Source organism: Rhipicephalus microplus, chromosome X, assembly GCF_043290135.1.
Source record: "Rhipicephalus microplus isolate Deutch F79 chromosome X, USDA_Rmic, whole genome shotgun sequence".
NCBI lineage: Eukaryota > Metazoa > Arthropoda > Arachnida > Ixodida > Ixodidae > Rhipicephalus > Rhipicephalus microplus.
Genome location: NC_134710.1, coordinates 354,224,192 through 354,241,392, shown reverse-complemented (window position 1 = coordinate 354,241,392; position 17,201 = coordinate 354,224,192). Strand labels below are relative to the sequence as shown.

At 41.3% G+C, this 17,201-nt stretch overlaps 1 protein-coding gene across 1 annotated transcript in view; it reads right to left on the bottom strand.

Moving 5' to 3' along the window:
* The window catches only part of LOC119161992 (nose resistant to fluoxetine protein 6), a 151,032-nt gene extending 138,324 nt beyond the window's left edge, over positions 1-12,708 (bottom strand). Inside the window, exons 1-2 of the mRNA XM_037414480.2 lie at positions 11,833-12,708; positions 6,759-6,970 (exon numbers count right to left, since the gene is read on the bottom strand). Coding sequence (XP_037270377.2) covers positions 6,759-6,970; positions 11,833-12,526 — 906 coding nt within the window. The 5' untranslated portion in view covers positions 12,527-12,708. The remainder of the gene's footprint in view (positions 1-6,758; positions 6,971-11,832) is intronic.
* Between the last annotated feature and the right edge of the window lie 4,493 nt (positions 12,709-17,201).

Here is a 17,201-nt window from a genome sequence, read left to right as displayed (position 1 = left end):
CTTGAAGCAAACCAACTTCTTATTGGTTTTCTTTGTGTATGTTTCATATCGCGTGGACTCAAGCGCACCCTTTGAAACTTATAAACCGGCTAGTTGTATTCTAATAAAGCTGCTAATAAGGCATGACTGCGTATTTTCTGCCTCTTGGGAAATGGAAGTTTCTCGGCAGGATGTATAATAAAGTGTTGTCTAAGTAGTTGTCCTGCTAAAGCGGGTCAAAATCTTTGTAAACTTTGCAACTTCAGTGTGTGCATAAAGGAGACTGAAACCTTTTTTCGGAGGTGAGTTTACTCTGCCATATCAATCTTCTGCAGACAGAGATGGCTCTGTGCATGTGTGAGGCTCAGCAAATGCTAATTTGTCTTTTTGATAATAAATTCAATTTTCTCGCAGCGCACTTACCAACATCGATGACAACTTGACTTCCGGCTACAGTACTAATGCTGGTCACTTCGCGCAAAAAAACTAAGCCCCAAAACACAAAAACGGCAGCATACGTGTCGCCGTCTCGATCGTCTGCTCGTGCCGTACGGTCACTAGGGGCTTTTAGCTTGTGCGTATACTTCTATACGTTAGCGTGTTATCATATACCGAATAGAATCTGCATGAAAGCGGGTCATTACAGAACGTAAACCTTTACGCAAAATAAGCTACCCGCTAGATAGGCTTTGCGTTGGTGGTCCTATCCCGAAAGTCCACTTTAGTTCGTAGGAACTCGCGATGCCCACATAGCGGAGACTCAAGCCGTCATGTGAAAATGAGCCGAAATGCTATCGCCAATAGCGATTACATCGTTTCAGCCGGATCTCTAAAGCTGCAACTACTTACAAAGTCAAAACTGTGAACGTGTGAGCCCCTGACGGCTGGATAGGTGGCGCCATCTAGTGGTACAAAAATGAACCAGGAAATCACAATATTTTTCTTGATGAAAAATTGTGCATCATACGTCTGGCGTATAAAGCGCGTAGCAGCCTTATTAGGCACCTTTTTAATACTTTTTAGCTGAAAAAATTACGCGTAAGCCAACGTGTTTGTGACTGTAGTTGCACGAAGTGTCCCAAGATGTCGACACCATCATGGCAGTAACATTGTATTTCTTCCCCTGTTTGCACATACGAGAATTCTGTAGTAGATAAGAAGCGTTTCGTCAGTTTGCCGCAGCATTGCTTCAATTCTATCTCAGTTAAATTAGTATACTGTAGTTAGCATCACAATTCATGGTTTTCGAAAACGTCAAGCCATATTTTTGCGTACGTACGAAATCATGTTTACGTATGCAGAGCTAAAACATTGAAAAACATGCGTTCCGGTAAGACCGTAAACGCAAACCGGTATCAGGTAACACGTTAACGTAAAATAGTATAAATGCAAGTTGAAATCCCCTCCTTTCATCCAGCGTACTTGTGTAGCGAGTTAGCGGGGTCTGGAATAGTGTATCTGCACGCGAACACAAGATATACGCTTATCAGAGGGCAAATGAATTGTTTGATCTGGAAGTTTTTGCCATGACACCATTATCTTGCCCCACGAATTGTCTTGCGCGAGTGGAACAAAGAACACTAGGTGCAAGTTTCATCGATTGCAGTCCAATTCGGCGCTGAGACAAGTGGGGGCTGAGGTTGAAACCAAGCACAGCTTGCTTTGTTTGCTGTACATAACTCCGGACGTACACGCGCGGACGTACACGCGCAACAATTTGCGGTTGCTGACCGACTTCGAATTGTCGATGAAGAACATGCGCCTTAAGATTGATGGCCCCCAACGTTGTGTTCTCCTGCCGCGACAGTTGCCACACGTGCAGCGCGCAGCAGACGAAGCAGATAATCGAAAAAGCGACGCGCGGACTAGATACGTCACGAAAACTTGCGCGTGGCGATACTACCGTTTGATGGCGCTGATTATACCAAGTCGTGACGTCTGGGTGCAGTAGGAACCAAAACTAGCTTTTAAAAACATGCTGTAATTGATTTTAATGGGTGCGCTCACGCTGACCGATACGTTTCCTACGCTCTCGGGGGCATGGGCTCTCATTTCACGCAAGAAAATGATAGGTGAAAATTTTAGTTTGGGCACCACTTTAAAGTGCTGTGCCAATGCATTTGGTAGATCTTTCGCCATGCCAATCTAACGTTACTAGGCGGTCCCGTTTTGCCAAAGTACCAATCGTGAACATATCAGTATACGATCATGTGGAAAACGTTTCAATTAGTGCAGGTAAAGCTAAGTTTTAATGTACATAATATCTTCGAGAACGTTTATTTATAACTTCAACTTGACGGTGTTTGCAAGTTTTACAACTTGAACGTGATCAAGCTGTTATGTAAACAGTGGAATGAGGGGTTACCTTTTCATCCAGGGAGATCTACTTAAAATTTCTATAGCGGCTTTATACGACGTTTGGCACTTGGGAAACGCTTTTCTGAAACTATAATTGCTTGTTAACATTGGGTAATAGTAGAAAAAGTTATTAGGTGTTCAAGCACTTTTGATTATATGGTTATAAATGCTGGTGGATGGTTGGGTTGTGGCACGGGGCTCTCTAGCTAGCGTTGGTCTTCAATCTAAATTACGGGCTTCGTTGTAGCCCTTGTTTAGAGCGTCGCGTGGTTAATTTTTTTAGCTACTGTTTCCTTTAGGTTGCCGAAGTGGTGAACGTAGTCACCGTCGTCACTACAAATCTTTTTACACACCTCCCATGTACAACAAAATCCCCCTTTTTCAGTGTTGTGGGTGGGGACTAGTCTAATCTAAGTTTTGTTTGCCATATGTTAGCTATTTTGTAGCGGCGTTCTCATTTTTCTTCTTTGAATAGATGCCATCGCGTATTGGAAGGTCATTTCTTCTAAATAATAGTGCCTAGTAAGTGCAAGAATGGAGTGAAACTTGTTACAGTGGTCAATGAATGTGTTTAATGCGCTTACGTCATGTTCAATTATAAATAATATATCGTCTATATTATGGCAATGGGTGGAAGGCTTTTCTGTGGATAAATTTAGCAGCTTTGATAAGAGCTGTAAGACACTGCAACACATGATTGATGTAACCTTAGGAGACACGGAGAGAGCAGAGTGGGTCTGGGAATAAACATGTGAGAATGATATCAGTTGAAATGAAAAAGAAAAAAATAGGCATGCCTGGGGTGGTTGGCACGTAGACAGGCAAACACGGGTCATTAAGGGCAACGGAATAAGTTCCAAGAGAGCGCAAACACGCGAGGCGCAGGCAGAAATCTGTGTAGGCACATGAGATTAGGGTGTTTGTGAGTGCAACGTGGCAGCAAGAAGTGCAGGGACGGCTAGTATGATGGAGCGTGGGAGGGGGCATTTGCCGTGCAGTGGGCGTAGTCACGCTTATGATGATGATGATGATCATTACCTGTACGCATTGGCATTCTCATGCGCTGACGGATTGTTGCCAAGCCTAGATAGCGTATTTTAAGAAATGATTTCACCTAGGTACGCAAATCATGGCTGCCAGGTCCCCAAGTTATATAAATATATATATATATATATATATATATATATATATATGAGATCTAACAGACAGTAATGCCAATGAATGTACAGGGGAAGTTATTAGAACCAATGGAATGTAAAGAAGAAGAAAGAAAAGTGGATGAAAAAATAACCAGCCGTGGGCAGGAATCGAACCTAATCAGCTGCCCGCTCATAATAAGTTCACGTGCTACGTGACGCCAAACATGCGCATAAGAGTGTTTTCACACTCGCCGTTTGGCTTATAGATGGCGCTGACTGTCAATCCTACTTCTAAATTCACATATAAACCCAAAAAATTGGATGCAGGGAAGGCCGCTGTGGTAGCTCAGTAGTTAGAGCATCGAACGCGTTATTCAAAGGTCGGAGGTTCGATTCCTCGCCACGGCTGGTTATTTTTTCATCCACTTTTCTTTTTTCCTATTTACATTCCATTGGTTCTAATAACTTCCCCTGTACATTCCTTGGCATTACTCTCTGTTAGATCTCATTAATATTGTGTTAAAACACGGAAAAACGAGCCCTTAAGTATACACTCCTTTCCCTTATTTCATTGAACGAGGGTCTCGAAATGGCAGACTTGCTGTGTTTAGGTTATATAAGAGGGACAATTAATCAGCTGCCCGCTCATAATAAGTGTACGTGCTACGTGACGCCAAACATGCGCATAAGAGTGTTTTCGCACTCGCCGTTTGGCTTATAGATGGCGCTGCTGTCACTCCTACTTCTAATTTCACATCTAAACCCAAAAAAGTGGATGGAGGGAAGGCCGCTGTGGTAGCTCAGTGTTTAGAGCATCGAACGCGTTATTTGAAGGTCATATGTTCGATTCCTGCCCACGGTTGGTTATTATTTTATCCACTTTTCTTTCTTCTTATTTACAATTCATTGGTTCTAATAACTTCCCTTGTACATTCCTTGGCATTACTGTCTGTTAGATCTCAATAATATTGTGGTAAAACACGAAAAAACGAGCCCCTAGGTATACACTTCTTTCCCTTATATATATATATATATATATATATATATATATATATATATATATATATATATATAACAAACGAGCTCTTTCGCGTAACCTTTTCGACAATTATTAAATATGATGTCCGCTGGAAAGGCATCTTTTCATCAGTAGGCTGTTTTTGTGAATGGGCACCTCCAGAAATACTGAGTTCAAATCATTATCAGTAGTTCATCACAGCCAATGCTATTATTTTGGCTCTAAAACCTTCTTCTCACTACAGTAGATATAACCGTTGACGAATTGTGGCGGGTACTTTGGCATAAAGGCCATTTATGTACCGAAATGATAAATGTGGTGATGCAAGTTTTTGCGCAACATCACCAGGAGGCATGGACACTTTGAATAGATAAAAATGGCTGGAAATCTGTGTGCTCATAATCCAAGAATTACAAGATATTTTTTGCTCAGGTGCAACTTGCGGATCAAAATTTTTTGCTTGTGACCACGTGCAGAGTAAAAACATTTACTAGCAATAACAACCTACGTTTCTGTAGTAATAGTAATAAAGGAAGAATAAACGCCATTTATTAGGTATTTCTAGGTGCCACAAATTGATTTTTTAGGGGCGAAGCTCCTTAGGGCGTGGGCTGTGCGTCCCCTGTAGCCTGTATGTAGCCACCTCAAGTTTAGTTCTTGCAGTGTTCACTAGATGGCGGTACCGTCCCCTGTATGTAGTCACCTCTAGTTTAGTTCTTGCAGTGTTCACTAGATGGCGGTACCGTCTCCTGTATGTAGCCACCTCTCGTTTAGTTCTTGTAGTGTTTACTAGATGGTGGTACTTGTAGCTGATGATGAAAAGATGCAAGATGTTATAAACTAGAAAGCGGTACTTGTAGTTGATGAAAGACGCGAGATCTTATAAAATAGGAATGATGTCACATATGGCGCGTGTCATTGGTTGAAGGCAATCGTTCGATTTAGTGCGGCGACGTACGCTAGGGGGAGCGTTGTAATAAAATCCGTTCGCCGTTGGCGCGCGCTCGGAGTCGCCGGATGGATAAGGCTGCACAGCGGAGAGAGCACAAGGCGGCAGCAGCGCGCGCTCGCAGACAGAATCCCTATGTGCGAGCGCGCGAGGCAAGGGACATCGCAAGCCATCCATCGTCTAAGAACAAATAAAAGTTGATTTGTGTATATACACACACAGCGTTTCTCACGTCTTTACATGATGATCGACTGGGCGAATTACACGGAAGATTCACAGTTTACCGATGAATCCCTCCGGAGCTTCGCCCATTCATCATCATTCACCTAGTGAATATGCCGTAATTTTTTTAATAAGAACCACTTTGATGAAACCTCAAAGTTTATCCGAAACGTTTTTAGCACTTTTTTACTTTTAACGCTTGCGCATAGTTTTTATTGTAATTTAAGTTGAAAGCACCTTGTGTGTATCACATCAGCAGCTAAGTTTTGTTATTCAAGTGCTGAAGTTTCGGAAGCAATTTCGTCCCAAGATTGTCCTGTGCTAATGTGGATACTGCGTTTGATGGTTTGATGTACTTGTTCACGTGCTAGTGTTCCAGTGAGAATGTCTTTGGACATGGAACTTCATTTTATGCATGAATTAGCTCATGAAAAGCCTAAGTGTAGCCGGTGTCTTGTTTAAGTTCTATATGTTGTAATACTAAATAAGCATGAGAAGTGCCGGTAAACACAATGAATCTTACTTCTTTGAGTGAGCAAGTGCACACCATGAAGAAAAGTAAACACCACATCACGCATATTTATATTTTTGTATTTATGGTTATGTTTGAATTGGCAACTGCAAAACTGCTGCAGAATTCAGCCTGATTGAACTTTTTCAGATTACTACTTGGACTTTCGCATGCACGAAACCAATACATTATCAACGCAGTCGACGGAGCTGTGTATCTGTGGCACAGGGCACATCTCTAACATTTTATCATAGAAAACAGTCATTTTTTGTCTCTGTGCTAAGGCTGATAATACAAGACGTTTTTCATAATGAAGTAATTGGGTCCCTAAATGGACAGAGCAGCAAGATTAAATAACAAATAGGAAACCATTGGAGTTCACTATGCACAAGCAGTTCTGAAACTTGTACTGAGCGGGAAGGGCACTGCTCAGCTTGAGACGCCCGATGAAAGCTGGAAAGTTTAGCACGATATAGTCTATAACCATTTATGAATCACCAAAAGCCTATTCTGGCTACACCAATTGAAAAATAAGGCGCGGTAGACACAAGCACCATACAACGCCAGCACTGACGCACTCACCCGCTTGTTGTATTCTACTATGGGCGGTAACGCAAGCTCAGCGACTGATTCTTCGTCGCCTGGTGACAAATGCACGTCGCAGTACTGGCCGCGCACTTTCATTGTCCCATACTCATCTAGCACCACGGTCTCGATGCACTCGTCGTAGGCGCCGAGGTCGGCAAATGTACCTTGAAAGAAGCCAGAGGGGTACTTGCCAGTAGCGTCGATAACTATAGGGAAAAAAAAAGAGGTAATTCGCCTCCATTCCACACCGTTAAAGTTGACATTCAGATATATATCTACACAAGTACCGCCGGCCCTACTGACGTTATGCAAGAAAAGTTGACTGATTTGTGGGGTTTAACGTCCCAAAACCACGATATGAGTATGAGAGACGCCGTAGTGAAGGGCTCCGGAAATTTTGAGCACCTTGGGTTCTCTAACATGCACCCAAATCTGAGCACACGGGCCTACAACAATTCCGCTTCCATCGGAAATGCAGCCGCCGCAGCCGGGATTCGAACCCGCGCCCTGCGGGTCAGCAGCCGAGTACCTTAGCCACTAGACCACCGCGGCGGGGCATGCAAGAAGAGTTCTACCGAATCAACAGATGTTAGAGAACTGTCATCATAACAGCCGTTGAAGTAAATAAAATTGACATGAAAGGAAAAAGGTAAATGTCATGCTGGTTAATCCTAAATAATTTTTCCGAACTAAAATTACTCGCGCCTCGAGGAAACGCTTGGTTATTGAAGAAATGCCTAAAACAAAGGGAAAAAAGCCGCGCAATGTTCAACTTTTCGCACCAAGCTTCGTGACTCTATGTAATATGTTATTTTTTTAAATGCCTGTGCTGTTCCTAATCAGTGAAATCAATATACATTGTTGTCTATGTGGGGCAGAGGCTTCATGTTCGATATATCAGGAAATTTCTCTGAGCCAATATCGCAAAAATAAAACGAAGAATCTTCTGTATCCGTGAAATCACGCTGACATATATAGGTGTGCGGAAATTTTCGCTAGAAATATGAAAATGATTCTTTATTCTTCATTTGCTGTGCTATTATAAAAGTTGTTGTGCTGAAGTAATCAACACCAAACTTTTCAAACTGTTTTTTCTCAGGTTCATTTGATTAACTGTTTCACTTTAGGATTCAATCATGTTAGGCTCAGCTCAGTGACGCTGATTGCTCACGTTCATTACAGAACAATTGTTGGCGCTCTTTATTGTACTTATTAAACAAGCGAACGAGACCAAAATCTCGTGTTTTTTCTTGTTCAAATGAGGCATTGTGTTCCCGTAAAATTTTTAATGTCTAGTTTGGCTCTTTGTTGAATTATGTCACCTGCAAAGATTAACATTCTGCCGCGTGTGGCACATATACAAGGTCAGAGTATACGGATTTACACCAGAGGGGATAGATGGGCAAGAGGTTAAAGGGCCCATTACACTCGCTTTTTGAGCTTAATCTGTTTTATGTGGCTTAATACTTCTTAATTCACAAGTATACTGTTGGAATTTTAACGCCTTCGGTCAACTTTTCATTCATAAAATAAATATTTTATAAATACACGTGCTGGGCGAGAGTCGGGCCATACTTGCTCACTCTCGAGCCATGATGTAACAAGCAACCGGTGTGCGAGAGTCTGTATTCCGGAGAACAATATTGTTCTGTGATCAGCTGCGCATGAGTAAAAACAAGATAATTTATCTTTCTTCTACTTGGTACTAAAATTGAGCGATTTTTGGCAGCTGAAATTTTGGTAGAAGAAAACGATTTTGCTCCCTCCAGCCCGTAATATCACACGCAAATTGGCTGTCGTTGGTAGTGGGTGTGGTTTACATCTGAGGATAAATATGACTTTCTTTTCCCTGAAATATCCTTTTACGGTGCGACTTTCTTGTCTGCGTAAGCACGGGAGATGCTCTACTGAAGGTTTTTGTTGAAAACCGCTAATTGTTGGGTGAGCGTTTCAGGCCCCCTTTAATATTTGGTAACTTTATTGGCATCACAGTGAAGTCAACCTCTTTCACCGCTGTCAGCTGCTATTTACAATACATATGCGTGTATACTGTTGCTCTTTCACCTTCAATTTGAAAGGTAGGAGGATATTTCATGTTTATGATTCGTTTTACGTCAGAATGCAGCCAAATTTCTCAGTGAAGTCGAGCCTCTCTGCATACGGAATGAACTAACTCAAAACTATGTAGCTCTATGTTAAGGAAAGCATCGGGTGTACAAATTGTAGCTAGGCATCAGCCTATCTTATGTGTCAACGGGCTTCTTGCCATGAGCTCTAAGCGATCATTTTGCGCACAAGGTAACCCCATTTTATGTCTCCAATTTTTTAAATTTTGCAGCGGCACCTAAGTCCTTGGCGTATTCGGCAATCCCTTGCAGTCATGAGCATCAATAAAATTTTTCAGATGAAGAAGCACCAGCAGTTTTTATTATTCCCTTCAAATAAATAATACAATAACACGCCTTTATGCAGCGTAACCTTTGAGATAGTTTTTATAATAGTGGAACAAGAAATATTGTATACGAAAAAATGAGGTTTTTCACCTGATCACTCGGTAAAACCTCTTCAAGTGCGGCAACACCTCACATGAAAGGAAAAAAGACCATCTCCCGCACACAATGTGGTGTCCACATACTGAATTACCTTTTTTCAAGCATCTGAATATTGTTTAGGTAACATTTCTCATGTTTATTTTAATATGTGTGTTTATACAACGCAAAATCACAACATGCACAGCATGAGATGGTTTTGGGTAAAATTTATTGAAAAAAAGCCACTCCTATTATCGTAAGACTATTCGGGAACATGAAGGTGAGTCTTGGCAATTGTAGTAAAACATAACCAGTTACCGAGAACCATCCCGGCTGCGGCTGCTGCATTTCCGATGGAGGCGAAAATGTTGTAGGCCCGTGTGCTCAGATTTAGGTGCACGTTAAAGAACCCCAGGTGGTTGAAAATTCCGGAGCCCTCCACTACGGCGTCTCTCATAATCACATGGTCGTTTCGGGACGTTGAACCCCACATATCAATCAATCAGTTGCCGAGAACGCATCATAATTGCTCATTGAATGGACTTCAGTACGGAGTAACTGCGTTGTGCAAAGGTGTCGTGCGTAATGCATCGGGACGCACATCTTGCTTAAAATGAGGAATCTATGAAATTCTCACGTTGTTACTCTTTGAATAATCAAGTTTATTCGAGTGTTTGCCGTATTAAAGGCACAGATGCATGCGCGCCATGTTTGGGGGGACAGAATTTGCTGTCGTGAAGGCCCATTCGTCACCGTCACTTGTCATGTCGCGTGTTTTCGAGAACAGAAAATATCGCTTTTCGCTAGCGCGGAAGCCACCGTGATGATTTACGGCAACATGGCTGCACTCCCAATTAACGCTTCGGTCTTCATTTGCTCTCGGTGCTTGTTGCTCTCAATGCGTACTTAAAGGAATGCAAGGTATCGACCACCTGCTTACTTTGGACGCTCACGCGGAGAGGAGGACAGCGGCTGTATTTTGTCGTAAGTCTAGTTCTCGATGGTTTATTTTTATGTTTCTGTGGTAGCTTGTGACCAATTAGGTAGCTTGCTGCAATGTAAAATCGTCATGCGAAGTGCGTCGTAGCCATCGTAGCGTACAGTTCTGGGCGCCGTGTTGCGGTTAAACCAAAAATTGCACCACAGGAAGGTGGTTAAACGCTTTTGAGGCATTTTTATGCCACAGAAGACAGTGATAAATTGAACATGTTGTTAGCAACCTACTTTTTAACTTCTTTCCACAAATTATGGAAATCCATGCGATAATTTTTATTTTAGCAACAATTCAAGTTTTTCGCCTACTTGTGGATGATGCGGTAGCAACGGTACCACGAGACGGTGCAGCGGAGCACGTTTTTCGCTGTCGAATCATCTACATGTGGTTGTGCCCTATGCTCATATAAGTTAGGCCGGATTATTCAAAAAAATTCAAATATCAAATTGAGTATGGTTCTAATAAAGAAAATATTCTCCTAGTATTTGAAATTTCAAATGTTCACGCACCCCTTCGTTAAAGCAATAACGCACATTCACTTCGCAGTTTAGGGTCGCTCTTCCGCAGCTACACTAGACTTCTTCTTTCATATGAACGGGATAGAGAGTCCATGTTAGTCTTATAGAGCGAACAGAAATTTTCGACCATCTAAAAGGTATAGCCTGCAACAACCAAGTACTACACATTACTTCATTTTATTTAGACAACTGTAAATCGTCGACGACGGTCATGCCATCATTGCCTCAGCCGAGTTTTGTAGCATCGATTTGGTCAATGATAAGATGAGTTTTTTTTACTTATTTACTTACGAGGCCAGTCAGACATAACTTTGCATTGTTGGTCGAAATTTCTGGAGCCCTCCATTACGGCGTCTCTCATAATCATATGGTGGTTTTGGGACGTTAAACCCCACATATCAATCAATCAATCAACTTTGTATTGTTGTTGAACATTGCAGACTCAATCATTTTCATGAACCAAAATAGCGAACATTACCGAAATTTGGTCTCATAAATTCATAATAGTACTGCCTTGCCTGTAAGGTATGAAAAACTTTTTTGAGGCCCTTTAGAGTTTTTCATACGCCACATGTGTCTATTATTTTATTAACTTATGATATTCTTTTCTTCAGCTGCAGTGAACTCTTTATAGTTTCACAATGCACTCGGTTTGGCGATTTAGTGTGAACGTTTGCCGGCAGTAATTGTCCATTTGAGAACTGCAGGGTCTTTATGAAACGCATCATAAAGCTCTGTTTTTTATGTCAGTGCCTTTTTAAGAACATAGCATTTGCGTCCTACGCTTTCCGAATGACTGAGGTCACTTCATATTGCGTAAACTTATGCGCATCTACTTGACGAAATTCGTATCGACATAGGGACCAACCGCGTGAGTGTCCTTATGACTTAAACCCTAACCAAATCGCCATTTTTATATACACGTATTTGGTAATTTGGACGATTGCTTCGAAGAGAATGCGAGCCACATCAGTGTATATGTTGCACATGAACAAGTAGTGTACATGGAGGTGAAATGCACTTACGTCTCATGGCCCAGGGCTCTAGATCTTGGATGGCTCGCGTAAACTTCAGCAAGCCGAAGGTGCAGTCAGCAGATATGTCGGCTTGTAGCAGCTTTCGCGTCAGTTCACCTCCAGTTGTAGACATGAGCTCTTTCACCATGGCCTTGATGTCATCGAGAAACTTTGATCCTTTCGTTGCCTGCATCGTCGCTGGTGTAGCTGGCAATGCAGTGGGAAAAGCTTCCGCAGACTCTGTGAGCATAACGTCCATGAGGCTTCGAAACGTGGGTGCAGTTGTGGCATTCGTGGCAACATTTTCTTCTGTAATCATCAGTTCTTCAATTTCATTATTCGTAGGTTTTATAGTAGCTTCTGTATTTGCTGTAGCGGAAATCGGCATTTTGTCTTCGAATGAGCTTTCATTATTAATTTCTGACAGTTGAGATGTGCTCGAAATGTGGGAAGGCACTGCTGTGTCCCGTATTGTGGGCGATGTAGTATATGTAAACAGGTATGGTCTACCAACTTTCTCTGAAAAAGTACTCACTTGGGATGTCGTAAATGAGCTTGACGTGGTCACTTGTTCATTTGCGGAGATGTTGATTCGTGTCACAAAACTTGTAGATGCTGCACTTAGTTCACAAAACACTGGCAATAACAGGAGCAACACACCAGTAAAACAAAGTATATTCGCGTGTATTAATTTTGGTGACATTGCCCCTTCAGCTGTAAGTCCATGTGCACGTGATCAAAAGGTGTTCACTAATGATGAAATTGCCTTGTTCGTGGCTGATGCGCATCCATGCAGAAACAGCTACCCTAGAGCTAATAGCGTGGCTCACCTGGTTGTGTATTTCTGATTACTGCCTAGGAAATAACCCTTGCAAGCTAGGCCGCTTCAGCCACCACATGGTATAACTCATGAATGATTACACGCATGTCTCGAAACTGGCGTCATATAATCGAAATCGTTAAGGTGCAAAATCAGGAGTCTGTTTCAGCAGCCAATGTAATATGGCTCATGGCCAAAAATCCTAGCGCGTTGATGGTGCGTATAAAATTATCTAAGTTCTTTCGAAAGAGCCGGTGTTCTTTGCCAAGTGATCTCTACAGCTCGTGAATATTTATTATTACGACCACGATTTCAAAGTGGTCACGTGTTTCCCAAGATATACGTGCTTACTTTCGCAAGAAGAGATTCGCAAGTGCGAAGGTGAGCCATAGTTAACAATAGGAGTCGTTTCAGTTCGTACTAGCCAGTTGCGTGTGTGCTAAATAAAAAGGAAACTGCATCATTCCAATGTCATCTATGACGTCGTAGAAGAAATTTTATTGCGTTCTTTTTTCTTCCTCTACGTGCAATGGGTAGCTTATTATCACAATTCGCGGCTTTACCAAAACCTTATTTAGTTCATATGAGCATCTAGTTTAACGATGTTTCCGTCTTGCATGGGCTGATGGCGTAAAATATACACTGTGAACTGGCTCCTATGGTTGCATTGTAGTGAGACTGTTAGGTCTTTTTTTATGCATATTCTACCTCGTCATGTAAGATGACCTGCCATAGCATCATTTCGTAGAGACACCCTTCACGTAGCACCAAAGTTTGCTTTTTAAGCAAATTTGGGGGCATCTACGAGAACCGAGTAAACAAACCACTTGGGTTGAACAATAATGACCACTTTCACCTGGTAAAATGCAAGCCTGCAAAAATTCCTTCCTGCAACTTAGATAAAAAAATTATTCACGCTATAGCGTTAAAGAGCTCATTTCACAGAACTTCAGGCATGGGCATCAGTGTCGGCATCGGCCTCGGCGTCATCGGTTGTGACCAAAAAAATTATCTTTTGCGTGACTGGATAGTCGTGAAAAATGCACATAAAATAGGAATAATAAACTCCAGGTCTGAGTGAGGATCCAACTCGAGTGTTTGCACGGCAAGCAGGTGTTCTAACGCACGGTCATGCTTCTTTAATTATTTCGTAGCATTTATTGAAGTATGTGTTAAAATGAACATAAATCTGCACTAATAGTATGGAACGTAAGTAAAATCATGAGGCGACAATAAGCCCTCTAGCCATTATTGAAAGAACACTCGACCTTAAACGAGGTGCAGTAGAGCAACGAGAGTTCTTCAAATCGCGTGATACTCAAGAGGTGGTGAGACCACGCACCTCCCCAAGATGGGGTAGTAGTCAATTTTAAAACTTATTTCATCATAAATGTCTGTTAGTTGAACAGACATTCTACAAAAATGTGAGCTCAAAGAATTAATGAGCTCAGCTTTGAGGTCTTACATACGCGTTTTCCATAAGCTGTGCATACCCATGAGGGAAAACATATTGAACGACTCTCTATGAAGCGATAATGGCAAAAGACAACGCATAGAGTAAAAATTAATTACAAAAGTTTTCGTCGGAGTCCACTGAAGTACATAGCAGATGAAGATAGCATCTTTTAAAACTAACAAAGCAGTGCTCTGTCGTCTCCGCCTCTTCACATAGGTGGCAGTTAACACAAGGAACAAAATTAGCTTTTTCTTTTTAACCAAGCTTTCACGGGCAGCGTTTAAGTATGTAGTTTACAGAAGAATGTTTTTTTTGTTTGGAAATATACATATTTTGCAAACACGGTTCAGCTCATTATGACCTGAAAGATCGGAGTACAATGACCGGTACAATGGAGGTGTCAAAAGCATAAGTAGTAAAACCCTAAATGAAACATTCCGAAACACTATGTAGAAGTATTCTACAAAAAAGTGAACTTTAAAGAAACTTAATGCAGAACAAACTTCCTGCATGAATCCGCACAACTACACGCGCTCAAAAAAGTTGGAAGAAATAACTAAGTCAGACAAGCGATGAACCCGTGTAACCTGTAAAAATGAACGAGCTATGGCATAGTGATTGTGAAAGAAAAAAAAAAGCGGGAAGAAAAATAAAAAGCCATAAATAAAGATTTATAAACTGAAACCTTCGTCCATAACTGACCTGAATTTGTTTTAACGACGCATGGGCTCAAAAGTAGAGTACAATATAAAAGTTGCAAAAATCCGATGAACTTGTTGTACGTAATACGAAATACGTACTAGAGCTTTGTTGCTTGAAAAGCACCGCAGGTGTGACCTCTCCCTAATATAGATAGGCGATAGGAAACAAATGTCTGGGGTTGCCGTTCAAGCTTAGCAACAGGTTCCTTCCTGTAATGGGCACTGTATTTATACACATCGAACAGTACACCGAGGTATGCTGGTAAAGTTCTTGTCCAACTAATTTCTGCAAACTGAGTATTTGTACTACCCCACGAGCCAAACCATATTCATAATCTATTCTAAGAGTTCAAAGGAGCTCCTGATACAATGCGAAATTCGTCTATTGTAGATACTGCATTATCTACGCTTGGTTTATCTGTGTAAAAGTGCCCAGATTGTCTAGAGATGATTTATTTTGAGCCGCTGTACTTAAGTATATTCTGATTTAGTAGTACCCGTGGCTTCGATATGTTGGCAATGAAATTAAAGTTTAGCTTCTGCACGGCCACGTGTCTGCTTCAAAATGCACTGAAGATGAATTCCTCTGCATGGCAGTTCTGTGGAAGTAATTTTCAGCATTTACAAACACACCTGTTTCAGTATTGAAAAACACATGCTTCGCATTAGGACATGTACTTTATCAGTAATAAGGTCTGGTACAAGCGTATATTGCCATCGGGTGTCCGAATATGTGAATATGTTTTCTTTTTTTATTTACAAATACTGCAGGCACTACTCGGGCCCACGCAGGCACGAGAATATTTTGAAAAACAATACCAACAATATTATAATGACCTCATGGTTCCAAGCCGGCCTCCCATTGCAAAAGGCACACACGTTACTCCACCTATACCCTTAAGGTCATATTGTAGGTGAATAGCAAGTTAGACAAAATTTCACGAGAATAAATGCTTCTGATTGAAATAGAATGCGAAAGCTTCACCGACACAAGCCACTTTCCAATTTGTTGATCACATTTTAGTAATACACGAATAAACTTCTCGAGTAACATCGTTCAACCAAAAGTATGCGCTAAATGGTATAGGAGTGCCATTGGGGCAAGATATCAATATTGCGTTCAACTCTTAAAGGTGAAATTTAGGATTCCCCGAATTTTTCGTGGTGTCTTTTTAGGTCAAAGCATGCATCTGGTTCCCTGCACTTGCATTATATCTAAACTCACTATATCATTTTAACTTGGAGGTGGCATGGGTATACTAGGTGCGTGCGCAGGGAAGTTTACACCCTTAAGGATGTTTTCTCATACCTATAACTAATACGATTACAACCAAAAAAAAGAACAATTCTAAAATACACTTAGCATTGAAAAACAGAAAAGTGAAGACTGTGGTCAGGGACCATTTTGTTACATACGATTAGAAAGCGCACATGCAGGCATGCAACGCAGCACTGTAAAAACACCCTACACACAAAGCTCTTGAGCTGCACAACCATACAACGACAATTAGAAATACTTCGCCATGGTATCATGGGCCACCGTTTCTTGGCTAATGGGGATATCGTGTTCTGCATCATTAAAAAATAGGCGTTCTCAGAGCGCGCGTAAGATAATAATGTGCTAATTGGTATCCGAAAAACAGTCAGATATGCCAATTTAAAATTGCATAATATTCAACTGAAGGCACTTTGAAAGTTTCTATCTATCTATCTATCTATCTATCTATCTATCTATCTATCTATCTATCTATCTATCTATCTATCTATCTATCTATCTATCTATCTATCTATCTATCTATCTATCTATCTATCTATCTATCTATCTATCTATCTATCTATCTATCTATCTATCTATCTATCTATCTACGTATGGGTGCTCTTGGGATGATCTGTTTCACTTTGTATAAACTAAAGTTTGCCCAAAGGGACATGAGTTTGTGACGAACATGATGCACATAATCATATAGTGGTTTTGGGACGTTAAAACCCCACAAATCAATCAACGAACATGATGCATAGGTAACTGCATAAATAACGTGACCGGCCTGTCGCGTACGCCATGAAGCCCTTTCCTCGAATCATGTGATGCATATACACAGAACATGGCAGGTGGTGTACGGCTACGCGACCCTGGTGGTTCACTGTCTATATATATACTTTGGAAATCTTAAGAAGATGGTGTTAAACGGACTGTGTCACAAAAATCTCAATGGTGACATTGGCAACATTGTCCTTGAGTGAAAAATACCCTCTCCACAGCCCACAAATTAAAAAAAAAGAGTGGATGCAAAGCACAGAAAACACAGCTTGAGTCGGAATAGAACTTTTGTGTTTTTTTTTGCGTGGCAGTCAAATACTCTACTGCAGAGCCCCACCTGTGTCGGCGTACGAAAAAAAAAAC